The sequence below is a fragment of the Salvelinus fontinalis genome, chromosome 3 (assembly GCF_029448725.1).
Source record: "Salvelinus fontinalis isolate EN_2023a chromosome 3, ASM2944872v1, whole genome shotgun sequence".
Taxonomy (NCBI): Eukaryota; Metazoa; Chordata; class Actinopteri; order Salmoniformes; family Salmonidae; genus Salvelinus; species Salvelinus fontinalis.
The window spans coordinates 65,064,729-65,092,640 of NC_074667.1; the positions used below are offsets into that span (position 1 = coordinate 65,064,729).

Here is a 27,912-nt window from a genome sequence, read left to right on the forward strand (position 1 = left end):
TGAAGAAATAAGAAGGAATAGGGGGGAGCTAGACAGCCTGCGGTGCCGCTTTGTGGACAACAACTCCCATTGTTGGGCGGAGAGACAAGTCTCTTGTTGGTATATCCATTATCTTCGTTTGAAAAACATCGTGTCGCATTGGTATGCGTTGAATACTGCATCGATCTCCCGTCACTAGTTGGGTTTAGCATTTTGGTAGGGACATAGAAAGTAGCTATCGTACCGGGAGTCGTGTTAGCATCGGAATTAACGGAGCCATGGCGAAAAGTCTGTCCCTTGTTACTGTCATTTTGTGTGGGTCTCTGATCCCTTTCGTGACAGGTGAGTTTGGCAATCTACAACGAACAAACATTTTTTTTGAACTTTATATCAGTCTGATATTTGTTCGTTTTTTCTTCTTCTCCAGAGCTAGCCTAGCTAAGTGAAATGACATCATCTGCCGTTTGCATTGCTCAATGTCTGAGGTGGGGCAAATCTGTCTAACTAACACGCTCATGTCTGTTGCTAGCTACACACATTATGACTAGTTATGGCATGACTTTGCCTTTGTATTAAAGCGGGTTTCAGACGTCCAGTGGGATATCGCCGAGTACCCCGACAAGTGCAGCACTTGTCTCTAGTCAAAGCGGTTAGTGCCTTCACACACGACTCAAAGGCGCTCCGTGGTCAGTCTGAGGTCTGCGTTGGCCGTGCCGTATTGACGGTGAAATGGCCTCTGCAGAAGTCAGGACATTCATACTTCCTGGGCTGGCCTGGGCATGGCAGAGTTGTTGCCTTGGAAGTGAGTTTGTTTCTATACAGGACCTCCAGCGTTCACCTACCGTCAACCAATCATGTGAATGCTCAGTCCTCCACATTGTTAAAGATGTGGAGAGGTGCAAAGCGTCACGGTATAATTCACAGAGCCTGCGTGCATACGGAGGCTCCGCGTTTTGTGTCACATCATCCATCTGGTGCCTCCGACCACATTTTCAGATTGTTTTTATTTATTTATTTCACCTTTATTTAACCAGGTAGGCTAGTTGAGAACAAGTTCTCATTTACAATTGCGACCTGGCCAAGATAAAGCAAAGCAGTTCGACACATACAACAACACAGAGTTACTCATGGGATAAAACAAACATACAATCAATAATACGGTAGAAAAGTCTATATACAGTGTGTGCAAATGGAGTAAGGAGGTAAGGCAATAAATAGGCCATAGTTGCGAAGTAAATACAATTTAGCAATTGACACTGGAGTGATATATGTGCAGATGAGGATGTGCAAGTAGAAATACTGGTGTGCAGAAAAACACATTTTGTGATGAGGTAGGTAGTGTTGGAGGCTATTTTGTAAATTAAATCGTCAAAGTCAAGGATCGGTAGGATAGTCAGTTTTACGAGGGTATGTTTGACAGCATGAATGAAGGAGGCTTTGTTGCGAAATAGGAAGCCGATTCCAGATTTAACTTTGGATTGGAGATGCTTATTGTCATGCTTAACATGTTTCAATATTTATTTGAGACTAAATTGATTTTATTGATGTATTATGTTAAAATAAGTGTTCATTATTCATTCAGTATTGCTGTAATTGTCATTATTATATATATATATATATATATATTTGTAAACACTTATTTTAACTTAATAAATTGATTTTATTGATGTATTATAGTCTCAAATAAATAATGAAACATTTTCAATTTGGTTTAAATAATGCAAAAACAAAGTGTTGGAGAAGAACGTAAAAGTGCAATATGTGCCATGTAAGAAAGCTAATGTTTAAGTTCCTTGCTCAGAACATGAGAACATATGAAAGCTGGTGGTTCCTTTTAACATGAGTCTTCAATATTCCCAGGTAAGAAGTTTTAGGTTGTAGTTATTATGGGACTATTTCTCTCTATACCATTTGTATTTCATATACCTTTGTCCATTGGATGTTCTAATAGGTACTTTAGTATTGCCAACCTAATCTCAGGAGTTGATAGGCTTGAAGTCATAAACAGCGCTGTGCCTCAAGCATTGCTAAGAGCTGCTGGCAAACGCAGTAAAGTGCTGTTTGAATGAATGCTTACGAGCCTGCTGCTACCTATCACCGCTCAGTCAGACTGCTCTATCAAATCATCGACTTAATTATAACATAATAACACACAGAAATACGAGCCTTTGGTCATTAATATGGTCAAATCCGGAAACTAACATTTGGAAAACAAAACGTTTATTCTTTCAGTGAAATACGGAACCGTTCTCTATTTTATCTAACGGGTGGCATCCATAAGTCTAAATATTGCTGTTACGTTGCACAACCTTCAATGTTATGGCATAATTACGTAACATTCTGGCAAATTAGTTTGCAACGAGCCAGGCGGCCCAAGCTGTTGCATATACCCTGACTCTGCGTGCAATGAACGCAAGAAAAGTGACACAGTTTCCCTAGTTTAATATTGCCTGCTAACATGAATTTATTTTAACAAAATATGCAGGTTTAAAAAATATATACTTCTGTGTATTGATTTTAAGAAAGGCATATATGTTTATGGTTAGGTACATTCGTGCAACGATTGTGCTTTTTTTCCGCAAATGCGCTTTTGTTAAATCATCCCCCGTTTGGCGAAGTTGGCCGTCTTTGTTAGGAAGAAAAAGTCTTCACACAGTTCGCAACGAGCCAGGCGGCCCAAACTGCTGCATATACCCTGACTCTGTTGCACAGAACGCAAGAGAAGTGACACAATTTCCCTCGTTAAAAGAAATTCATGTTAGCAGGCAATATTAACTAATTATGCAGGTTTAAAAATATATACTTGTGTATTGATTTTAAGAAAGGCGTTGGTTAGGTACATTAATGCAACGACAGTGCTCTTTTCGTGAATGCGCTTGTTAAATCACCCGTTTGGCGAAGTAGGCTGTGATTCAATGATAAATTAACAGGCACCGCATCGATTATATGCAACGCAGGACAAGCTAGATAAACTAGTAATATCATCAACCATGTGTAGTTGACTAGTGATTGTGTTAAGATTGATTGTTTTTTATAAGATACGTTTAATGCTAGCTGGCACCTTACCTTGGCTCCTTGCTGCACTTGCATAACAGGTAGTCAGCCTGCCACGCAGTCTCCTCATGCAGTGCAATGTAATCGGCCATGATCGGTGTCCAAAAATACCGATTACTGATTGTTATGAAAACTTGAAATCGGCCCTAATTAATCAGCCATTCCGATTCATCGGTCATTCTCTAGTTTACAGTCTAACCAGACACCTAGGTATTTATAGATGTCCACATTTTCTAAGTCCGAACCGTCCAGAGTAGTGATCAAATAATCACCCGCAGCAAGCGCGACATCATTGACGTATACAGAGAAAAGAGTCGGCCTGAGAATTGAACCCTGTGGCACCCCCATAGACTGCCAGAGGTCCGGACAACAGGCCCTCCGATTTGACACATTGAACTTTATCTGAGAACTAGTTGGTGAACCAGGCGAGGCAGTCATTTGAAAAACCAAGGCTGTTGAGTCTGTCAATCACTGTATAGTCGAAAGCCTTGGTCAGGTCGATGAAGACGGCTGCACAGTACTGTCTTTTATCGATGGCGGTTATGATATCTATTAGGACCTTGAGCGTGGCTGAGGTGCCCCCGTGACCTGCTCGAAAACCGGATTGCACAGTGGAGAAGGTACGGTGGGATTCGAAATGGTCGGTGATCTGTTTGTAGTTCCACTCTCCGTACATCTCATACCTCCTTTGTCCCACCTCCCACACATGCAGTGACCTCACCCATTGAGACCAGCATGTCCAGAGATACAACCTCTCTTATCATCACCCAGTGCCTGGGCTTGCCTCCGCTGTACCCGTGCCCCACCAAACCCCTGTCTGCACATTATGCCCAGAATCTATTCTACCACGCCCATAAATCTGCTCCTTTTATTCCTTGTCCCCAACGCTCTATGCGACCAGTTTTGATAGCCTTTAGCCGTACCCTCATCCTACTACTCCTCTGTTCCTCGGGTGATGTGGAGGTAAACCCAGGCCCTGCATGTCCCCAGGCACCCTCATTTGTTGACTTCTGTGATCGAAAAAGCCTTGGCCTCATGCATGTCAACATCAGAAGCCTCCCCCCTAAGTTTGTCTTACTCACCGCTTTAGCACACTCTGCCAACCCTGATGTCCTTGCCGTGTCTGAATCCTGGCTTAGGAAGGCCACCAAAAATTCTGAGATTTCCATACCCAACTATAACACTTTCCGTCAAGATAGAACTGCCAAAGGGGGAGGAGTTGCAATCTACTGCAGAGATAGCCTGCAAAGTTCTGTCATACTTTCCAGGTCTATGCCCAAACAGTTCGAACTTCTAATTTTAAAAATTAATCTCTCCAGAAATAAGTCTCTCACTGTTGCCGCCTACTACCGACCCCCCTCAGCTCCCAGCTGTGCCCTGGACACCATCTGTGAATTGATCGCTCCCCATCTAGCTTCAGAGTTTGTTCTGTTAGGTGACCTAAACTGAGATATACTTAACACCCCGGCAGTCCTACAATCTAAGCTAGATGCCCTCAATCTCACACAAATCCTCAAGGAACCCACCAGGTACAACCCTAAATCCGTAAACATGGGCACCCTAATAGACATTATCCTGACCAACTTGCCCTCCAAATACACCTCTGCTGTCTTCAATCAAGATCTCAGCGATCACTGCCTCATTGCCTGTATCTGCTACGGGTCCGCGGTCAAACGACCACCCCTCATCACTGTCAAACGCTCCCTAAAACACTTCTCTCAGGCCTTTCTAATCGACCTGGCCCGGGTACCCTGGAAGGATATTGACCTCATCCCGTCAGTTGAGGATGCCTGGTCATTCTTTAAAAGTTACTTCCTCACCATATTAGACAAGCATGCTCCGTTCAAAAAAATGCAGAACTAAGAACAGATATAGCCCTTGGTTCACTCCAGACCTGACTGCCCTCGACCAGCACAAAAACATCCTGTAGTGAACTGCAATAGCATCGAAGAGCCCCCGCGATATGCAACTGTTCAGGGAAGTCAGGAACCAATACACACAGTCAGTCAGGAAAGCAAAGGCCAGCTTTTTCAAGCAGAAATTTGCATCCTGTAGCTCTAACTCCAAAAAGTTCTGGGATACTGTAAAGTCCATGGAGAACAAGAGCACCTCCTCCCAGCTGCCCACTGCACTGAGGCTAGGTAACACGGTCACCACCGATAAATCCGTGATAATCGAAAACTTCAACAAGCATTTCTCAATGGCTGGCCATGCCTTCCTCCTGGCGACTCCAACCTTGGCCAACAGCCCCGCCCACCCCGCTGCTACTCGCCCAAGCCTCCCCAGTTTCTCCTTTACCCAAATCCAGATAGCAGATGTTCTGAAAGATCTGGAAAACCTGGACCCATACAAATCAGCTGGGCTTGACAATCTGGACCCCTATTTCTGAAACTGTCCGCCGCCATTGTCGCACCCCCTATTACCAGCCTATTCAACCTCTCCTTCGTATCATCTGAGATCCCCAAGGATTGGAAAGCTGCCGCGGTCATCCCCCTCTTCAAAGGGGGAGACACCCTGGACCCAAACTGTTACAGACCTATATCCATCCTGCCCTGCCTATCTAAGGTCTTCGAAAGCCAAGTCAACAAACAGATCACTGACCATCTCGAATCCCACCGTACCTTCTCCGCTGTGCAATCCGGTTTCTGAGCTGGTCATGGGCGCACCTCAGCCACGCTCAAGGTACTAAACGATATCATAACCGCCATCGATAAAAGACATTACTGTGCAGCCGTCTTCATCGACCTGGCCAAGGCTTTCGACTCTGTCAATCACCATATTCTTATCGACAGACTCAGTAGCCTTGGTTTTTCTAATGACTGCCTTGCCTGGTTCACCAACTACTTTGCAGACAGAGTTCAGTGTGTCAAATCGGAGGGCATGTTGTCCGGTCCTCTGGCAGTCTCTATAGGGGTACCACAGGGTTCAATTCTCGGGCCGACTCTTTTCTCTGTATATATCAATGATGTTGCTCTTGCTGCGGGCGATTCCCTGATCCACCTCTACGTAGACGGCACCATTCTGTATACTTCTGGCCCTTCCTTGGACACTGTGCTATCTAACCTCCAAACGAGCTTCAATGCCATAACACTCCTTCCGTGGCCTCCAACTGCTCTTAAACGCTAGTAAAACCAAATGCATGCTTTTCAACAGTTTGCTACCTGCTCGCCCGTCCAGCATCAATACTCTGGACGGTTCTGACTTAGAATATGTGGACAACTACAAATACCTAGGTGTCTGGTTAGATTGTAAACTCTCCTTCCAGACTCACAGTAAGCATCTCAAATCCAAATTTAAATCTAGAATTGGCTTCCTATTTCGCAACAAAGCATCCTTCACTCATGCTGCCAAACATACCCTCGTAAAACTGACTATCCTACCGATCCTTGACTTCGACGATCGTTGGCTGGCCATCGCTTCATATCCGTCGCCAAACCCACTGGCTCCAGGTCATCTACAAGTCTTTTGCTCGGTAAAGCCCTGCCTTCTCTCAGCTCACTGGTCACCATAGCAGCACCCACCGTAGCACGCGCTCCAGCAGGTATATCTCTGGTCACCCTCAAAGCAAATTCCCCAATTGGCCGCCTTTCCTTCCAGTTCTCTGCTGCCAATGACTGGAACGAACTGCAAAAATCACTGATGCTGGAGACTCATATCTCCCTCATAAGCTCTTAAGCTGCAGCTGTCAGAACAGATCACTGCACCTGTAGATATCCCATCTGTAAACAGCCCATCCAACTACCCCATCCCCCATACTGTTATTTATTTGATTTATTTTGCACCCCAGTATCTCTACTTGAACACTCATCTTCTGCCACTATGGCCTATTTATTGCCTTAACTCCCCTTTTCTTACCTCATTTTCACACACTGTATATAGACTTTAAAAAATATATGGTATTTTTGACTATGTTTGTTTGCTCCATGTGTAACTCTGTTGTTTGTGTCACTCTGCTCTGCTTTATCTTGTCCAGGTCGCAGTTGTAAATGAGAACTTGTTCTCAACTACCTGGTTAAATATTTGTATTGGGGGAAAAAATAATAATAGTAGAGAAAATGATTTATTTCAGCTTTTATTTCTTTCATCACATTCCCAGTGGGTCAGAAGTTTACATACACTCAATTAGTATTTGGTAGCATTGCCTTTACATTATTTAACTTGGGTCAAACGTTTCGGGTAGCCTTCCACAAGCTTCCCACAATAAGTTGGGTGAATTTTGGCCCATTCCTCCTGACAGAGCTGTTGTAACTGAGTCAGGTTTTGTAGGCCTCCTTGCTCGCACACGCTTTTTCAGTTCTGCCCACAAATATTCTATGGGATTGAGGTCAGGGCTTTGTGATGGCCACTCCCAATACCTTGACTTTGTTGTCCTTATTAATTAAGCCATTTTGCCACAACTTTGGGGGTATGCTTGGGATCATTGTCCATTTGGAAGACCCATTTGCGACCAAGATTTAACTAACTGACTGATATCTTGAGATGGTGCTTCAATATATCCACATAATTTTCCTCCCTCATGATGCCATCTATTTTGTGAATTGCACCAGTCCCTCTTGCAGCAAAGCACCCCCACAACATGATTCTGCCACCCCTGTGCTTCATTGTTGGGATGGTGTTCTTCAGCTTGCAAGCCTCCCCCTTTTTCCTCCAAACATAACGATGGTCATTATGGCCAAACAGTTAAATTTGTTTCATCAGACCAGAGGACATTTCTCCAAAAAGTATGATCTTTGTCCCCATGTACAGTTGCAAACCCTAGTCTGGCTTTTTTTATGCCGGTTTTGGAGCAGTGACTTCTTCCTTGCTGAGTGGCCTTTCAGGTTATGTCGATATAGGACTCAATTTACTGTGGATACAGATACTTTTTTACCTGTTTCCTCCAGCATCTTCACAAGGTCCTTTGCTGATGTTCTGGGATTGATTTACACTTTTTGTACCACAGTACGTTAATCTCTAGGAGACAGAACGCATCTCCTTCCTGAGCGGTATGACGGCTGCGTGGTCCCATGGTGTTTGTACTTGCTTACTATTGTTTGTACAGATGAACGTGGAACCTTCAGGCGTTTTGGAAATTGCTCCCAAGGATGAAGCAAACTTTTGGAGGTCTACAAATTTTTTTTGAGATCTTAGCTGATTTCTTTAGATTTACCCATGATGTCAAGCAAAGAGGCACTGAGTTTGAAGGTAGGCCTTGAAATACATCCACGGGTACACCTCCAATTGACTCAAAATGATGTCAATTAGCCTATCAGAAGCTTCTAAAGCCATGGCATCATTTTCTGGAATGTTCCAAGCTGTTTAAAGGCACAGTCAACTTAGTATATGTAAACTTCTGACCCACTGGAATTGTGATAATCTGTCTGTAAACAGTTGTTGGAAAAATGACTTGTGTCATGCACACAGTAGATGTCCTAAACGACTTGCCAAAACTATAGTTTGTCAACAAGAAATTTGTGGAGTGGTTGAAAAACAAGTTTTAATGACTCCAACCTAAGTGTATGTAAACTTCCAACTTCAGCTGTATACCCGTTGCAAGACCCACTGGTTGATGCTTATTTATAAAACCCTCTTAGGCCTCACTCCCCTCCATCTGAGATATCTACTGCAGCCCTCATCCTCCACATACAACACCCGTTCTGCCAGTCACATTCTGTTAAAGGTCCCCAAAGCACACACATCCCTGGTTTCGCTCATCTTTTCAGTTCGCTACAGCTAGAGACTGGAACGAGCTGCAACAAACACTCAAACTGGACAGTTTTATCTCCATCTCTTCATTCAAAGACTCAATCATGGACACTCTTACTGACAGATGTGGCTGCTTCGCGTGATGTATTGTTGTCTCTACCTTCTTGCCCTTTGTGCTGTTGTCTGTGCCCAATGTTTGTACCATGTTTTGTGCTGCTACCATGTAGTGTTGTTGACATGTGTTGCTGCCTTGCTATGTTGTCATAGGTCTGTCTTTATGTAGTGTTATGGTGTCTCTCTTGTCGTGATGTTTGTTTTGTCCTATTTTATTTTTTTATCCCAGCCACTCAACACTGAGTTGTGGTAGTCTTGTTCGGGTTATTTGTGCATATTTGATTACATGCAAATGTCTAGTTCAGCAGTTTACACATTATGACTTCAGCCTCATTAAAAACCTTACTTGGCAAAATATAGCTAGCTTTCCTCGCTTTTTGGTTAGCTACCTAGCCAACATTAGCTATCATCTGACTGGTGTTATGTTAGCTAGCTAATCAAAAGAAAAACACATTTATTGGCTAGCTACCATTCTTTGCCTGTTCGTTAGCTAGCTAGCTTTCAGTTGACTACCGGTGTTAGCTAACTACAGAGGCTAGCTGCTGGACTTTGGACAAGCAACCTAACATTAGCTAGCTAGCTAGCTAATAAAAAATATGTTTGCATTTGATTAATCTCAGCTTGAATACCACCTTACAGCCAGCTGTCTACTGTAGGTTTGTTCACATTCTTATGACTGGCAGCCTGGTGCAAGCAGCTGTTTCGTTGTTGAGCAACAGACCTGGTGTTTAGAAATCTGTGCTTCGGCTATAAAATATGTTGGCGTTGTCAGAAATGCTACAAAAAGTTAGCACATCTTTGGTTCTTAATGGACTGAAGTTTAGCACGTGAGAGAGATGTTTAAATTATACATTTTACCAAAACTGTTACCTCTACAAACGTATTCAGTCCGAATATATATATATATATATATATATGGTGTAACTTTAAGGACGCTGTGGTCTCATTCCGACTTCTAGATATTGAGCTAGATCGAAGCAAGAATTATTATCATTTACATTTTAGTCATTTAGCAGACGCTCTTATCCAGAGCGACTTACAGTAGAGTACATACATTTTATTACATTTTACATACATACTGAGACAAGGATATCCCTACCGGCCAAACCCTCCCTAACCCGGACGACGCTATGCCAATTGTGCGTCGCCCCACAGACCTCCCGGTTGCGGCCGGCTGCGACAGAGCCTGGGTGCGAACCCAGAGACTCTGGTGGCGCAGCTAGCACTGCGATGCAGTGCCCTAGACCACTGCGCCACCTGGGCTAACCACCCTGTTAAAAATCCGGTATGTTGTTCTCTATAACGGCCGAGCGGCTCTTGACGAGAGTTGGGCAGTGTACTGTGTACCTCCAAATTTAAGTTGATTTTTGTGAAATTTTCATCGATTTGTGTCATGTTGGCTTAGATATGATGGTAGGGAGATTTGAATTCAACATTGAGCTTCAACCAATCCTTACTATAGTGACACCGACCGGCACGACTATAATATAGTTGGTTCACAGTTTGATATTTTAACCTGCGTTTCATGCTCACGTCTGGTGTGTATGGGCACAATCAACATGCACATGCGCGCGTGCCCGGTGTAGTCAGCACAAACACCCGATTATAATAAAATAATCAATTGATAGAACCTCAATGTAGAATTACACATTTATAAATCCCTAAACCTGCCCACCCCGTTATAGAGGACTGTGGGTTATGAGTCATCCTGTGCTTCACAATTTTTACATTTTTTATTTAACCTTTTTTATATATGTAGGCAAGAAAAAAATCTTATTTACAATGACGGCCTACTGGGGACCAGTAGGGCAGAACGACAGATTTTTACCTTATCAGCTCGGGGATTCAATCCAGCAACCTTTCGGTTACTGGCCCAACGCTCTAACCACTAGGCTATCTGCCACCCCTAGCGACATAATGTAACTCCTAGGGTGTGTTGGAAATTTGTTTTACTTGATTACATGTTTTACCTTTTTTATATACAGTATATATATTTATTTTATTTTGAAGACATTTTGTTGAGGTGATTCATGTAGTAGTTTCCAGGCTATTTCTGCAACTGTAAGCAGGTTACTTAGTAAATATAATGGCATATTGTCGAATACTGGTCCATTTCTCACAAATACTTAAGATTTGTATTATAAACTAAAACAATTCAACAGTAATATCACCTTTCCATCATGTGATTAATTATTTGCGGCCATATTGGATTATGTACCAAAAAAATTATAATAGGGGTGCCATGCCCCAATTTTTGCGGCACCCTTTCTAATATCAATTAAAGCATCCCCAAAGCATCTCTACCAAATCTGACGATTTATTCCGCTCCGTAACGGTTTGATGCTAAGGGCCCTGGACTATATGTTCTGTCACTGTCAAACACGATTGAATGTAGAATTTGCTGAAGTATGATCTAGCTACCTAGTTAACTATCATTATTATTTTTTTTGCAATATCCACTGCCTGTCACCTGTTATTGGGTGACGAACAATAACTTGACTTGTGTAGTTAAGCTGGTTGGAATGCATGCTACGTTAGCTTGTCACTAACTAGCTAAAAATAAGGGGAAAAATTCTGCTTCCATGTCGTATTTTATATATACAGTCATTGCTTTCACCCCATTCCTGGGTTGTGTAATGTTAAATGATGAAATATGCATATTGTGAGGGCATTTGGTCAAGAGTTACTCATTTTATAACTGTCTTTGCGCCCGATTTTTGTGTGAAGGCCAGCTATTCTTCTACCCGCCACGTCATGAACGTCACAGTGCCCTCTGGTGGCTGAATGAGTATCAACCTCCATTTTTATTTTTATTTTTTAGGCTTCAGATCATTTCCAACTTTCTATAAGTCAACTAATATCGAACTTGTAGGAGCCATCATCATCAGCCTGGGCTCCAGTCTGTTTGTGCCACTTTGCTACTCTTTGGCAAGGAGTGGCATGATGGCACAAACGTATCTGGCATCAGGCTACCTTCACCAATAACTCTGTTGTTCTATACCTGTCAACGTTGTTGTTGCGGAGTGTCTTTTGAACACAATTCCCAACCTATAATGTATTTTCTCCCCAGCTGTGGCCAATTCCCAACCTATAATGTATTTTCTCCCCAGCTGTGTCCAATTCCCAACCTATAATGTCTTTTCTCCCCAGCTGTGTCCAATTCCCAACCTATAATGTATTTTCTACCCAGCTGTGTCCAATTCCCAACCTATAATGTCTTTTCTCCCCAGCTGTGTCCAATTCCCAACCTATAATGTATTTTCTCCCCAGCTGTGGCCAATTCCCAACCTATAATGTATTTTCTCCCCAGCTGTGGCCAATTCCCAACCTATAATGTATTTTCTACCCAGCTGTGGCCAATTCCCAACCTATAATGTATTTTCTACCCAGCTGTGTCCAATTCCCAACCTATAATGTATTTTCTCTTTTCTACCCAGCTGGAGAGGACTGTGAAGCCTACCTAAATGCCTTCGGCCATTACCAGACCAAACGGGACTGCAGTACATACCAGTGGTGCTGTGGAACGTGTGACAATAGATACTGCTGCAGTAGCCTGTCCCTCAGGCTGAGTGAGTCTGAACAGGACCACTGCATATTCAGGTAGGAGGACAAAATGTCCCAAATCAAATGGCACCCTATGCCCCATAGGGCTCTGGTTAAAAGTAGGGCACTATATAGGGAATTGGGTACCATTGGTGACTGACTCGAGATATAACCACTGACCAGGTAGTTCAGTGTACTGGGATTATGTACTAACGTTGTCTGAGACCTGAAGAACATGGACAGTCTCTGCACTAAAGCGGAAACCCCCCGAGCCACCAACACATTAGCCTGGTTGTTGTTGGACGTTCTGTTATGGTGTCAACCTCAACAACACCCCCGCCTTCCTTTCCTCTTTCCGACCAAGCTGAGGTCAGATCAGTAATGAATCGCCCCTTTCAGTAGATGTGGGCTCTGTCACAACCTCCGTCGTAAAAAGAAATGCACAAAGACTAGACCACCCTCATCAACCCCACAGATGAGTTAGGACCCTGGGACTGAACACCTCCCTCTGCAACTGGATTCGGGACTTCCTGACGGGCCGACCCAAGGTGGTGAGGGTAGGCAACAACACCTCTGCCACACTGACCCTTAACACGGGGGGCCCCACAGGTGTGTGTGCTTAGTCCCCTGCTGTACTCCCTGTTCACTCGCGACTTCATCGACGGCGACGGGGCTGCAGTGGTGAGGGTCTCGAGCTTCAAGTGCCTCGGTGTCCAAATCGCGAAGTATTTAAAATGGTCCACATACGCACACAGTCGTGAGGAGGTTGAAGAAAAGGTTTGGGCCCTCAAAAAGTTCTACAGCTGCACCATTTGAGAGCATCTTGACTGGCTGCATCACCGCCTGGTATGACAACAGCACCGTCCTCGATCGCATGGACGCTACAGGGGGTGGGGACTCGATGGCTTGTGTGGCTGGAGTCTTAACTATTTTCCCGGACCTTAATTTCACGCTGCCTGATAGAGATCCTGGATGGCAGGGAGCTCGGCCCCAGTGGTGTAATGGGCTGAGGACTGTTCTCTCTGCTTCCACACGGCAAGCGGTACCAGAGCATCAAGTCTGGAACACCAGCAGGCTCCTGAACAGCTTCTATCCCCAAGCCGTAAGACTGTTTAATAGATAACAAAATGGCTACCTGGACTGTCTGAGTTGACCGTTGCATTTTATTTTTGCTCACAGAACACTACACACTGACTCTCTCACACACACACACACACACACACACACACACACACACACACACCATCATATACTCTGCTGCTACTCATTTGATCATATTATCCTGCTGTTATTTACATTTCTGGTGTGTTTTTTGTTCTACATTGTATGTTATCTTTAGTGCCACGTTGATATTGATTACTGCTTTGTTGGGTTTAGAGGCAATAAAGGCATTTTCACTGGACTTGTGACATTAAAACTTCCAACCATGTTGCAGAAATCTGCTCTAAAGCAGTGTCCACACCTATCGAATGTAGCGATCATAATATAACAGCCGTATTTAGGAGAAACAAAGACGAGACCTAAAATAGTGTGTGAGCGATCATACGAGAGGTTTTTGCAAAGTTATTCCTATGTTGAAGACGTGAAAAAATATTTGTTGGTCTGATGAGCGTAATGTGGAACGTCCTAGCGCTGCACCTGAAGTTGCTTCTTTCTGATTAGTGGACAGGTAAGAGCCTGTCAAGAAACCGACTGTTAGAACTGCCAAATCCCCATGTATAGATGATGAATTGAAAAAAAAATGTTTGCTAAGAGGGATGAGGAAAAAGGGAATATCAAATAAGTAATTGACAACACAGCAGACGGGCAAACATTACAGTACATTGAGAAATCACGTAACTAAACAAAAAGGAGAAACTATGGAACGATAGAAGAAAGAATGGAGCTTTTTGATAGCTTTTCATTTAAAGTACTTTTTACTAACTCCATCCTTCACTGAGGCAGATGGCTCATTCAGAACAAAACCCTTTGATATTTGCCAACCACCTTTGAACTTTTTGTTGTTGACAAGATTAGCAAACTAAAGATTGTCATTCAAACTTTAAAGCCTTCATAGTTATGCATGTTCCTAGGTCGTCATTGTACATTTGAATTTGTTCTTAACTGAGTTGCCTAGTTTAAATAAAGTTAAAATAAAAATGCATAACGGACCAAATTTATGAAAGAAGAGCACACACAGTAGATATGAATTCTGCAAAGTTAGTGTGGAATAGCAATCATTTGTTCACCTATCTATAAATAAGGACAAACCACCTGGAACCGACTACCTGGATGGTAAATTACTGAGGTTGGCAGCAGAATACACTGACTCCTGTTTGCCACATCTTCAATCTAAGCCGAGAAGATAGTGTGTCCTCAGGCCTGGAGGGAGTCAAAGGTCATTCCGCTTCCCAAGAAAAGCACATTTTAAATGGTTCAATCAGCCTGTTACTGGTGGTTAGCAAACTTCTGTTTTTTAAAATCGTGTTCGACCAAGTACGTCATTTTACAGAAAACAAATAAAAAAAATAAAAAAAACAGACTTTCAGCATGCTCATAGGGGCAATCGACATTCTCAGCACTGACATAAATGACTGATGATTGGCTGAAAGTGATAAGACTGTGGGAGCTGTCAACATTCTCAGCACTGACACAAATGACTGATGATTGGCTGAAAGAAAGTGATAATGGGAGCTGTTTTGTTAGACTTCAGTGCAATTGGACCATTTTGTTAGTTTGTTTTGTTTGTTGGTTTTTACTAATGACCTTCCGCTGACCTTGACTAAAACCTGTGTGTCCATGAACGCTGATAACTCAACAGTGTACACGTTGGCTGTAACAAGTACAGTACAATAAAACAACTGACACCCTTAATATTAGAGCTCCGGTCAGATTCAGAATGCGGTAACTAGAAATAGGCTGGTGCTAAATATGTCAAACTAAAAGCATCATTTTTGTGGACAAATCAGTTGCTTAACACTAAACCTCATCTGGATCTATTATTGAATAATGTGGCTTTTGAGCATGTTGAAGAGCCTAACTGCTGGGTGTCACCCTACATAGCAAGCTAAAATTTATGACTTTTTTTTCTTCTTCTCCTCAATCTACACACCCCATAATGACAAAGCAAAAACTTTTTTTTTTTTTTTTTTGAAATGTTTGCAAATTTATAAAAAATAATCATCTGAAATATCACATTTACATAAGTATTCAGACCCTTTACTCAGTACTTTGTTGAAGCACCTTTGGCAGAGATTACAGCCTCGAGTCTTCTTGGGTATGACGCTACAAGCTTGGCACACCTGTATTTGGGGAGTTTCTCCCATTCTTCTCTGCAGATCCTCTCAAGCTCTGTCAGATTGGATGGATTTATTAATGAAATCAGTAACCGTCTCAGTGTACACGTCAATATTATTCTCAGAAGGTACCCGGAACATATCCCAGTCTGCATGATCAAAGCTATCTTGAAGCGTGGATTCCGATTGGTCAGACCAGCGTTGAGTAGTCTTTAGAATGGGTGCTTCCTGTTTGAATTTCTGCCTATAGGAAGGGAGGAGCAAAATGGAGTCGTGATCAGATTTGCCCGAAAGGAGGGCGGTGGAGGGCCTTGTATGCATTTCGGACGTTGGAGTAGCAGTGGCTTAGTGTTTTAGCAGCGCGAGTGCTACAGTCAATATGCTGATAGAATTTAGTTATCCTTTTCCTCAAATTCTTAAAATCCGCAGCTACAATAAATGCAGCCTCAGGATATGTGGTTTCCAGTTTTATTGGCTTGAGGGGGATATACACGGCTGTGACAACCAAAGAGAATTCTCTTGGGAGATAATGCGGTCGGCATTAGGTTGTGAGGAGTTCTAGGTCAGGTGAACAAAAGGACTTGAGTTCTTGTATGTTGTTACAATTGTGAAACGTACACCCTCGCCTTTCTTCCTGATAAGATGAGAGATGTTTATCCCTGTCGGTGCGATGTACCGAGAATCCAGGTGGCTGTACCGACTCTGACAGAGTATCCCGATTTTGAGCCATGTTTCCTTGAAACAGAGTATGTTACAATCTCTGACGTCTCTTTGGAAAGCAACCCCTTTGCCCTGATCTCTTCAACTTTGTTATCTAGAGACTGGACATTAGTGAGAAATATACTCGGAAGCGGTGGGTGGTGCGCCTCTGACTAGAAGACCGCTCCGACTCCCCTTTTCTCCGGCGACGTTGTTTTGGGTCTCTGGAATCAGTTCAGATGCCCTGGGTGGTTCGGACAACGGATCTGCTTCGGGAAGGGCGTATTCCTGGTCGTAGTGTTGGTAAGTTGATGCCGCTCTGATATCCAATAGTTCTTCCCGGCTGTATGTAATAACACATAAGATTTTCTGGGCTAACAATGTAAAAATAATTCATAAAAAAATATATACTTAAAGTTTCCTAAGGGCTAGAAGCGAGGCAGCCCTCTTTCGGCGTCATTTTCCACTTTCCTTACCAAGGCCCTTTCCCGATTGCTCAGTTTGGCCGGGTGGCCAGCTCTGGGAAGAGTCTTGGTGGTACCGAACTTCTTCCATTTAAGAAAGATGGAGGCCACTGTGTTCTTGGGGACCTTCAATGCTGCAGACATTTTTTGGGACCTTTCCCCAGATCTGTGTCTCGAGGGACTACGGATAATTCCTTCGACCTCATGGCTTTGGTTTTTTCTCTGACATGTATTGTCAACTGTGGGACCTTATATAGACAGGTGTGTGCCTTTCCAAATCATGTCCAATCAAGTTGTAGAAACATCTCAAGGATGATCAATGGAAACAGGATGCACTTGAGCTCAATTTTGAGTCTCATAGTAAAAGGTCTGAATACTTATGTAAATCTTATCTTAAATCTTATCTTATCTAAATTAATAAGTTAACATTTCTATAAACCTGTTGTTGCATTGTCATTATGGGGTATTGTGTGTAGATTGAGGATTACATTTTGTATTTAATCCATTTTAGAATAAGGCTGTAACGTAACAAAATGTGGAAAAGGGGGGAAGGGGTCTGAATACTTTCCAAAATACACTGTATGTTTCACTGACTGATGTTATGTCTCTCTCTCTATTCCAGTGGCAATATGAGCACTTTGACCATCTCGTCATTCGTAGTGACAGCTGTCATCTTCATGATCAGTTTAATCTGTTGCTGTGTGTGTCCCTGCTGCTGCTTGTACAAAATGTGCCGGAAGCCCAGACGTAAGTCTCCTTGCACCATCACAACATGAATACTAACATGTTAGTAACTCCAAGATTGATTTAAATGTAAAAAGTATATGCTTTAATTGTTTTTCTCAACTGTGTGCACTCCTCTCCACGCCTCTTTTAGTAGTCTGGGGGTCAGTTCTGACTGTAGTATCTCTCTGTAGTCTGGGGGTCAGTTCAGACTGTAGTATCTCTCTGTAGTCTGGGGGTCAGTTCAGACTGTAGTATCTCTCTGTAGTCTGGGGGTCAGTTCAGACTGTAGTATCTCTCTGTAGTCTGGGGGTCAGTTCAGACTGTAGTATCTCTCTAGTCTGGGGGTCAGTTCAGACTGTAGTATCTCTCTGTAGTCTGGGGGTCAGTTCAGACTGTAGTATCTCTCTGTAGTCTGGGGGTCAGTTCAGACTGTAGTATCTCTGTAGTCTGGGGGTCAGTTCTGACTGTAGTATCTCTGTAGTCTGGGGGTCAGTTCAGACTGTAGTATCTCTCTGTAGTCTGGGGGTCAGTTCAGACTGTAGTATCTCTGTAGTCTGGGGGTCAGTTCAGACTGTAGTATCTCTCTGTAGTCTGGGGGTCAGTTCAGACTGTAGTATCTCTGTAGTCTGGGGGTCAGTTCTGACTGTAGTATCTCTCTGTAGTCTGGGGGTCAGTTCAGACTGTAGTATCTCTGTAGTCTGGGGGTCAGTTCAGACTGTAGTATCTCTCTGTAGTCTGGGGGTCAGTTCAGACTGTAGTATCTCTCTGTAGTCTGGGGGTCAGTTCAGACTGTAGTATCTCTGTAGTCTGGGGGTCAGTTCAGACTGTAGTATCTCTGTAGTCTGGGGGTCAGTTCAGACTGTAGTATCTCTGTAGTCTGGGGGTCAGTTCAGACTGTAGTCTCTCTGTAGTCTGGGGGTCAGTTCAGACTGTAGTATCTCTGTAGTCTGGGGGTCAGTTCAGACTGTAGTATCTCTGTAGTCTGGGGGTCAGTTCAGACTGTAGTCTGGGGGTCAGTTCAGACTGTAGTATCTCTGTGTAGTCTGGGGGTCAGTTCAGACTGTAGTATCTCTCTGTAGTCTGGGGGTCAGTTCAGACTGTAGTATCTCTCTGTAGTCTGGGGGTCAGTTCAGACTGTAGTATCTCTGTAGTCTGGGGGTCAGTTCAGACTGTAGTATCTCTGTAGTCTGGGGGTCAGTTCAGACTGTAGTATCTCTGTGTAGTCTGGGGGTCAGTTCAGACTGTAGTATCGCTGTAGTCTGGGGGTCAGTTCAGACTGTAGTATCTCTCTGTAGTCTGGGGGTCCGTTCTGACTGTAGTCTGGGGGTCAGTTCAGACTGTAGTATCTCTGTAGTCTGGGGGTCAGTTCAGACGGTAGTATCTCTGTGTAGTCTGGGGGTCAGTTCAGACTGTAGTATCTCTGTAGTCTGGGGGTCAGTTCAGACTGTAGTATCTCTGTAGTCTGGGGGTCAGTTCAGACTGTAGTATCTCTGTAGTCTGGGGGTCAGTTCAGACTGTAGTCTCTCTGTAGTCTGGGGGTCAGTTCAGACTGTAGTATCTCTGTAGTCTGGGGGTCAGTTCAGACTAGTATCTCTCTGTAGTCTGGGGGTCCGTTCTGACTGTAGTCTGGGGGTCAGTTCAGACTGTAGTATCTCTGTAGTCTGGGGGTCAGTTCAGACTGTAGTATCTCTGTAGTCTGGGGGTCAGTTCAGACTGTAGTATCTCTGTAGTCTGGGGGTCAGTTCAGACTGTAGTATCTCTGTGTAGTCTGGGGGTCAGTTCAGACTGTAGTATCGCTGTAGTCTGGGGGTAAGTTCAGACTGTAGTATCGCTGTAGTCTGGGGGTAAGTTCAGACTGTAGTATCTCTGTAGTCTGGGGGTCAGTTCAGACTGTAGTATCTCTCTGTAGTCTGGGGGTCCGTTCTGACTGTAGTCTGGGGGTCAGTTCAGACTGTAGTATCTCTGTAGTCTGGGGGTCAGTTCAGACGGTAGTATCTCTGTGTAGTCTGGGGGTCAGTTCAGACTGTAGTATCTCTGTAGTCTGGGGGTCAGTTCTGACTGTAGTCTCTCTGTAGTCTGGGGGTCAGTTCAGACTGTAGTCTCTCTGTAGTCTGGGGGTCAGTTCAGACTGTAGTATCTCTGTAGTCTGGGGGTCAGTTCAGACTAGTATCTCTCTGTAGTCTGGGGGTCCGTTCTGACTGTAGTCTGGGGGTCAGTTCAGACTGTAGTATCTCTGTAGTCTGGGGGTCAGTTCAGACTGTAGTATCTCTGTAGTCTGGGGGTCAGTTCAGACTGTAGTCTCTCTGTAGTCTGGGGGTCAGTTCAGACTGTAGTCTCTCTGTAGTCTGGGGGTCAGTTCAGACTGTAGTCTCTCTGTAGTCTGGGGGTCAGTTCAGACTGTAGTATCTCTGTAGTCTGGGGGTCAGTTCTGACTGTAGTATCTCTCTCTAGTCTGGGGGTCAGTTCAGACTGTAGTATCTCTCTCTAGTCTGGGGGTCAGTTCAGACTGTAGTATCTCTCTCTAGTCTGGGGGTCAGTTCAGACTGTAGTATCTCTCTCTAGTCTGGGGGTCAGTTCAGACTGTAGTATCTCTGTAGTCTGGGGGTCAGTTCAGACTGTAGTATCTCTCTCTAGTCTGGGGGTCAGTTCAGACTGTAGTATCTCTGTAGTCTGGGGGTCAGTTCAGACTGTAGTATCTCTCTGTAGTCTGGGGGTCAGTTCAGACTGTAGTATCTCTGTAGTCTGGGGGTCAGTTCAGACTGTAGTATCTCTCTCTAGTCTGGGGGTCAGTTCAGACTGTAGTATCTCTCTGTAGTCTGGGGGTCAGTTCAGACTGTAGTATCTCTGTAGTCTGGGGGTCAGTTCAGACTGTAGTATCTCTCTCTAGTCTGGGGGTCAGTTCAGACTGTAGTATCTCTCTCTAGTCTGGGGGTCAGTTCAGACTGTAGTATCTCTGTAGTCTGGGGGTCAGTTCAGACTGTAGTATCTCTCTCTAGTCTGGGGGTCAGTTCAGACTGTAGTATCTCTGTAGTCTGGGGGTCAGTTCAGACTGTAGTATCTCTCTGTAGTCTGGGGGTCAGTTCAGACTGTAGTATCTCTGTAGTCTGGGGGTCAGTTCAGACTGTAGTATCTCTCTCTAGTCTGGGGGTCAGTTCAGACTGTAGTATCTCTCTGTAGTCTGGGGGTCAGTTCAGACTGTAGTATCTCTGTAGTCTGGGGGTCAGTTCAGACTGTAGTATCTCTGTGTAGTCTGGGGGTCGGTTCAGACTGTAGTATCTCTCTGTAGTCTGGGGGTCAGTTCAGACTGTAGTATCTCTGTAGTCTGGGGGTCGGTTCAGACTGTAGTATCTCTGTAGTCTGGGGGTCAGTTCAGACTGTAGTATCTCTCTCTAGTCTGGGGGTCAGTTCAGACTGTAGTATCTCTCTCTAGTCTGGGGGTCAGTTCAGACTGTAGTATCTCTCTGTAGTCTGGGGGTCAGTTCAGACTGTAGTATCTCTCTCTAGTCTGGGGGTCAGTTCAGACTGTAGTATCTCTCTCTAGTCTGGGGGTCAGTTCAGACTGTAGTATCTCTCTCTAGTCTGGGGGTCAGTTCAGACTGTAGTATCTCTCTGTAGTCTGGGGGTCAGTTCAGACTGTAGTATCTCTGTAGTCTGGGGGTCAGTTCAGACTGTAGTATCTCTCTCTAGTCTGGGGGTCAGTTCAGACTGTAGTATCTCTCTCTAGTCTGGGGGTCAGTTCAGACTGTAGTATCTCTGTAGTCTGGGGGTCAGTTCAGACTGTAGTATCTCTGTAGTATCTCTGTAGTCTGGGGGTCGGTTCAGACTGTAGTATCTCTGTAGTATCTCTGTAGTCTGGGGGTCAGTTCTGACTGTAGTATCTCTGTAGTATCTCTGTAGTCTGGGGGTCGGTTCAGACTGTAGTATCTCTCTCTAGTCTGGGGGTCAGTTCAGACTGTAGTATCTCTGTAGTCTGGGGGTCAGTTCAGACTGTAGTATCTCTCTCTAGTCTGGGGGTCGGTTCAGACTGTAGTATCTCTGTAGTCTGGGGGTCAGTTCAGACTGTAGTATCTCTCTCTAGTCTGGGGGTCAGTTCAGACTGTAGTATCTCTGTAGTCTGGGGGTCGGTTCAGACTGTAGTATCTCTGTAGTATCTCTGTAGTCTGGGGGTCAGTTCTGACTGTAGTATCTCTGTAGTATCTCTGTAGTCTGGGGGTCGGTTCAGACTGTAGTATCTCTGTAGTCTGGGGGTCAGTTCAGACTGTAGTATCTCTGTAGTCTGGGGGTCAGTTCTGACTGTAGTATCTCTGTGTAGTCTGGGGGTCAGTTCAGACTGTAGTATCTCTGTAGTCTGGGGGTCAGTTCTGACTGTAGTATCTCTCTCTAGTCTGGGGGTCAGTTCTGACTGTAGTATCTCTCTCTAGTCTGGGGGTCAGTTCAGACTGTAGTATCTCTCTCTAGTCTGGGGGTCAGTTCAGACTGTAGTATCTCTGTAGTCTGGGGGTCAGTTCAGACTGTAGTATCTCTCTGTAGTCTGGGGGTCAGTTCAGACTGTAGTATCTCTCTGTAGTCTGGGGGTCAGTTCAGACTGTAGTATCTCTCTGTAGTCTGGGGGTCAGTTCAGACTGTAGTATCTCTCTGTAGTCTGGGGGTCAGTTCTGACTGTAGTATCTCTCTGTAGTCTGGGGGTCAGTTCTGACTGTAGTATCTCTCTGTAGTCTGGGGGTCAGTTCAGACTGTAGTATCTCTGTAGTATCTCTGTAGTCTGGGGGTCAGTTCAGACTGTAGTATCTCTGTAGTATCTCTGTAGTCTGGGGGTCAGTTCAGACTGTAGTATCTCTCTCTAGTCTGGGGGTCAGTTCAGACTGTAGTATCTCTCTGTAGTCTGGGGGTCAGTTCAGACTGTAGTATCTCTCTGTAGTCTGGGGGTCAGTTCAGACTGTAGTATCTCTCTGTAGTCTGGGGGTCAGTTCAGACTGTAGTATCTCTCTGTAGTCTGGGGGTCAGTTCAGACTGTAGTATCTCTCTCTAGTCTGGGGGTCAGTTCAGACTGTAGTATCTCTCTCTAGTCTGGGGGTCAGTTCAGACTGTAGTATCTCTCTCTAGTCTGGGGGTCAGTTCAGACTGTAGTATCTCTCTCTAGTCTGGGGGTCAGTTCAGACTGTAGTATCTCTCTCTAGTCTGGGGGTCAGTTCAGACTGTAGTATCTCTCTCTAGTCTGGGGGTCAGTTCAGACTGTAGTATCTCTCTCTAGTCTGGGGGTCAGTTCAGACTGTAGTATCTCTCTCTAGTCTGGGGGTCAGTTCAGACTGTAGTATCTCTGACCCTGTGTTATAAGTACTTTGTGACCCTATATAAGCACATCTGCTGATGTAAAAAGGGCTTTATGATTAGATGTGGTGATACAGGAAGTGGTTTGACCACTCCCACTTTGATCCCGGCCAGCAGGATGTGCGTCCCGAATGGCAACCTATTCCGTTTGTAGGGCACTACCCTGATCAAAACTAGGGCACTACCCTGATCAAAACTAGGGCACTACCCTGATCAAAACTAGGGCACTACCCTGATCAAAAACTAGGGCACTATATAGGGAATAGGGACATTTGGGACGCACAGGCCCAGCTCAGCTCTCCCTGGAGTGGGCGGGTTGTTTTCAAACAACACCCAATTGTGTAAGTCACTTCCTCCTTGCAGTGGAACAGAAATCCACTGTTAGTAACCGAACTCTTGTGGAACTAAACAGCTCTTCCTCTTTTTTGACTTCTGGGAAAGATACAACTCAAAGTGATGTCTTTTTTCTTTTCTTTTTTTATTCCAAACTCTGTATTTATACACTTCTGATTCATCCAATGATTCAACAAGACATCACCAGAATGTATTAATTTAACCTTTTTATTTTGAACTGAAACACAAAGATGGGCGGGAGGTATATTTGGAAACTGGCAGCATTGTGTAAGAGTGGAATGTTACCAGGTGGTTTGGCAACATTTATTTTTTTGTAATAAATGAACCTCCTCTAGAAATGTGTGTGAGCCTGTTGCATTATGGGACAGATATCCTCCTGAAAACCTGATGCTGTTCTGACAGATTTCTCACACACACACACACACACACACACACACACACACACACACACACACACACACACACACACACACCCTCTCTCTACTGCTAGCTCCTGTCTTTGAGTTTGACATGTATCTGTCAGACAACCCCTCTGCTTCCCACCTACACTCTGTGGTTAACACTGAGGTATTCCATACACACTGGGTCTCTTCTCATCCCATCTACACTCTCTGGTTAACACTGAGGTATTCCATACACACTGGGTCTCTTCTCATCCCATCTACACTCTCTGGTTAACACTGAGGTATTCCATACACACTGGGTCTCTTCTCATCCCATCTACACTCTCTGGTTAACACTGAGGTATTCCATACACACTGGGTCTCTTCTCATCCCATCTACACTCTGTGGTTAACACTGAGGTATTCCATACACACTGGGTCTCTTCTCATCCCACCTACACTCTGTGGTTAACACTGAGGTATTCCATACACACTGGGTCTCTTCTCATCCCATCTACACTCTGTGGTTAACACTGAGGTATTCCATACACACTGGGTCTCTTCTCATCCCACCTAAACTCGTCTTGACTAGTGAACCATAAACAAAGGAGACGTAAACTGTCTGAGGGTGAAGATGTGTGTAGTGGCTTCAAACTAATGTCTCTAATAGCCTGCTTGGCTGAAACGTATTCCTACATGTTTAGTTGTAATTTTTTCCCCTTTGCTCTCAACTACCCTGAGAGAGACCCGGGTGTACCTTTTTACAGGGTACTTTCTATTTACCCCTGGTGTATCTCTCCTCCCCAGCGGTGATCTCCACGACCGCCCACACAACGGTGGTGAATACCCACTACCCCCAGCAGCCCGTCCAGCCCTACCAGGGGGCCCCCCAGTACCCTGCCTACCAGACCGTGCCGGTCCAACCTGGGTATGGGGTTCAGCCTCAACCCGGCTATGGAGGTGGCCAGCCCACAGCACCAGGCTACCAGGGACAGCCTTTCCAGCCAGGACCACCCCCTCCTTACCAAGAGACTGGTAAGTGTCAGGAGAGTCTGTTGTCAGGATCGTGTTTAGTGGGGAACACCGAAGCAGAACGGTTTACGACAGAAAATGGCATGTTATGATCATGATAGTATTAGATGTAGTACTTAGGTATGTGGTATTGTATTACTTAGTTGTGTGGTAATGTATTACTTAGTTGTGTGGTAATGTATTAGTTAGTTGTGTGGTATTGTATTAGTTAGTTGTGTGGTATTGTATTAGTTAGTTGTGTGGTATTGTATTAGTTAGTTGTGTGGTAATGTATTACTTAGTTGTGTGGTAATGTATTACTTAGTTGTGTGGTAATGTATTAGTTAGTTGTGTGGTAATGTATTACTTAGTTGTGTGGTAATGTATTAGTTCGTTGTGTGGTAATGTATTAGTTAGTTGTGTGGTAATGTATTAGTTAGTTGTGTGGTAATGTATTAGTTAGTTGTGTGGTAATGTATTAGTTAGTTGTGTGGTAATGTATTACTTCATTGTGTGGTAATGTATTACTTCGTTGTGTGGTAATGTATTAGTTAGTTGTGTGGTAATGTATTAGTTAGTTGTGTGGTAATGTATTAGTTAGTTGTGTGGTAATGTATTAGTTAGTTGTGTGGTAATGTATTAGTTAGTTGTGTGGTAATGTATTAGTTAGTTGTGTGGTAATGTATTAGTTAGTTGTGTGGTAATGTATTAGTTAGTTGTGTGGTAATGTATTAGTTAGTTGTGTGGTAATGTATTACTTAGTTGTGTGGTAATGTATTAGTTAGTTGTGTGGTAATGTATTACTTCGTTGTGTGGTAATGTATTACTTCGTTATGTGGTATTAGTTGTAGTTGAAAACAAACAGAGGAGGTGGAAAGTGAAGCTTATTTGTAAGTGAAAAGAGGAGTAAGCGTCTGGTGTGTTTAATGTCCTCTCTCTCTCTCTACCAGGTCCAGCCTATCCTCCTGCTATCCCAGTGTCTTATAGTCAGGCTGGGTTCAGTCCAGGACAGCTATCTTACCCCCTCCAGGCTCCAGCCCAGCCTCAGCCAGCCTATCCCTGTGCACCTCCCGCCCAGCCCGACTTCCTCTCTGCACAGCCTGCCTACAACCCTGCCTTCATGGAGCCCCAGCCTCCCAAGACTGGCAACTGAAGAAGCTCCTCCCCTCCCATTCTCCATCCACCCGCTCTCGTCAGACAGACAGACAGACAGACAGATGGGAAAGAAACAGACAGATGGGAAAGAAACAGACAGACAGAAACAGACAGACAGACAGAAACAGACAGACAGACAGAAACAGACAGACAGACAGAAACAGACAGACAGAAACAGACAGACAGACAGAAACAGACAGACAGAAACAGACAGACAGACAGAAACAGACAGACAGACAGAAACAGACAGACAGACAGAAACAGACAGACAGAAACAGACAGACAGAAACAGACAGACAGAAACAGACAGACAGAAACAGACAGACAGAAACAGACAGACAGAAACAGACAGACAGAAACAGACAGACAGACAGAAACAGACAGACAGAAACAGACAGACAGAAACAGACAGACAGAAACAGACAGACAGACAGAAACAGACAGACAGACAGAAACAGACAGACAGACAGAAACAGACAGACAGACAGAAACAGACAGACAGACAGAAACAGACAGACAGAAACAGACAGACGGGACAGAAACAGACAGACGGGACAGAAACAGACAGACGGGACAGAAACAGACAGATGGGAAAGAAACAGACAGACAGACAGAAACAGACAGACAGACACAGACAGAAACAGACAGACAGACAGAAACAGACAGACAGAAACAGACAGACAGACAGAAACAGACAGACAGACAGAAACAGACAGACAGAAACAGACAGACAGACAGAAACAGACAGACAGAAACAGACAGACAGACAGAAACAGACAGACAGACAGAAACAGACAGACAGACAGAAACAGACAGACAGAAACAGACAGAAACAGACAGACAGAAACAGACAGACAGACAGAAACAGACAGACAGAAACAGACAGACAGACAGAAACAGACAGAAACAGACAGACAGAAACAGACAGAAACAGACAGACAGAAACAGACAGACAGACAGAAACAGACAGACAGAAACAGGAAGGAAAGAAACAGACAGACAGACGGGAAAGAAACAGACAGACAGAAACAGACAGACAGACAGAAACAGACAGACAGAAACAGGAAGGAAAGAAACAGACAGACAGACGGGAAAGAAACAGACAGACTGGCTGACTGACTGGTGGGATAGAAACTGGCTGACTGACTGGTGGGATAGAAACTGGCTGACTGACTGGTGGGATAGAAACTGGCTGACTGACTGGTGGGATAGAAACTGGCTGACTGACTGGTGGGATAGAAACTGGCTGACTGACTGGTGGGATAGAAACTGACTGACTGACTGGTGGGATAGAAACTGGCTGACTGACTGGTGGGATAGAAACTGGCTGACTGACTGGTGGGATAGAAACTGGCTGACTGACTGGTGGGATAGAAACTGGCTGACTGACTGGTGGGATAGAAACTGACTGACTGACTGGTGGGATAGAAACTGACTGACTGACTGGTGGGATAGAAACTGACTGACTGACTGGTGGGATAGAAACTGACTGACTGACTGGTGGGATAGAAACTGACTGACTGACTGACTGGAGCCATACATAGTCATGATCCGGTCAATTCACTAAGCTGTTCTCACCTTATCAATATGACTCTGACCTGTTCTCACCTTCATCAATATGACTCTGACCTGTTCTCACACGTGGGATTGAACTGAACTATGGTTGTATCCCAAATTGCACCCTATACGGTGCACTACCCTGGTCAAAGGTAGTGCACTACATAGGGAATAGGGTGCCATTTGGGACCAATCCTGTGTGTTGACTTTGTTTTAGGGCCAGGAGTTTTCCTGGTTGCCTCGTAACCTGTCCAGGAGACTTTGGTTCAGGGTATATTTAGGGCCTGGTCAAGCCTTGGGTTTCATCTCAAATGGTATCTTATTCCCTATATAGTGCACTACTTTTAACCAGGACCAATGGTCATGGCTGTGGTCTAAAGTGGTGCACTATATAGGGAATATGGTGCCATTTGGGAATAACTCCGGGCCCCTGTGTTAAGGGTACTGTCTCATGTTATTCTTGTTAGAGTATGTTCATTACAAACCACACGGAGGAAAACTACCTTGGTTTCTGTTGCAAAGCGTTTTTTTCCGATGAACCACAACCCAGGATGAAATTAAACATCTGTCATTTCCATCAAGTTA

At 44.4% G+C, this 27,912-nt stretch overlaps 1 protein-coding gene across 1 annotated transcript; it reads left to right on the plus strand.

The window, feature by feature from the left end:
* On the plus strand, positions 1–27,912 carry LOC129851341 (protein shisa-5-like). Its single transcript, XM_055917808.1, has 5 exons — positions 1–321; positions 12,270–12,432; positions 17,436–17,560; positions 24,412–24,639; positions 25,566–27,912. The coding sequence occupies exons 1-5, from the start codon at positions 258–260 to the stop codon at positions 25,766–25,768; spliced, it is 783 nt and encodes a 260-aa protein (XP_055773783.1). The 5' UTR covers positions 1–257; the 3' UTR covers positions 25,769–27,912.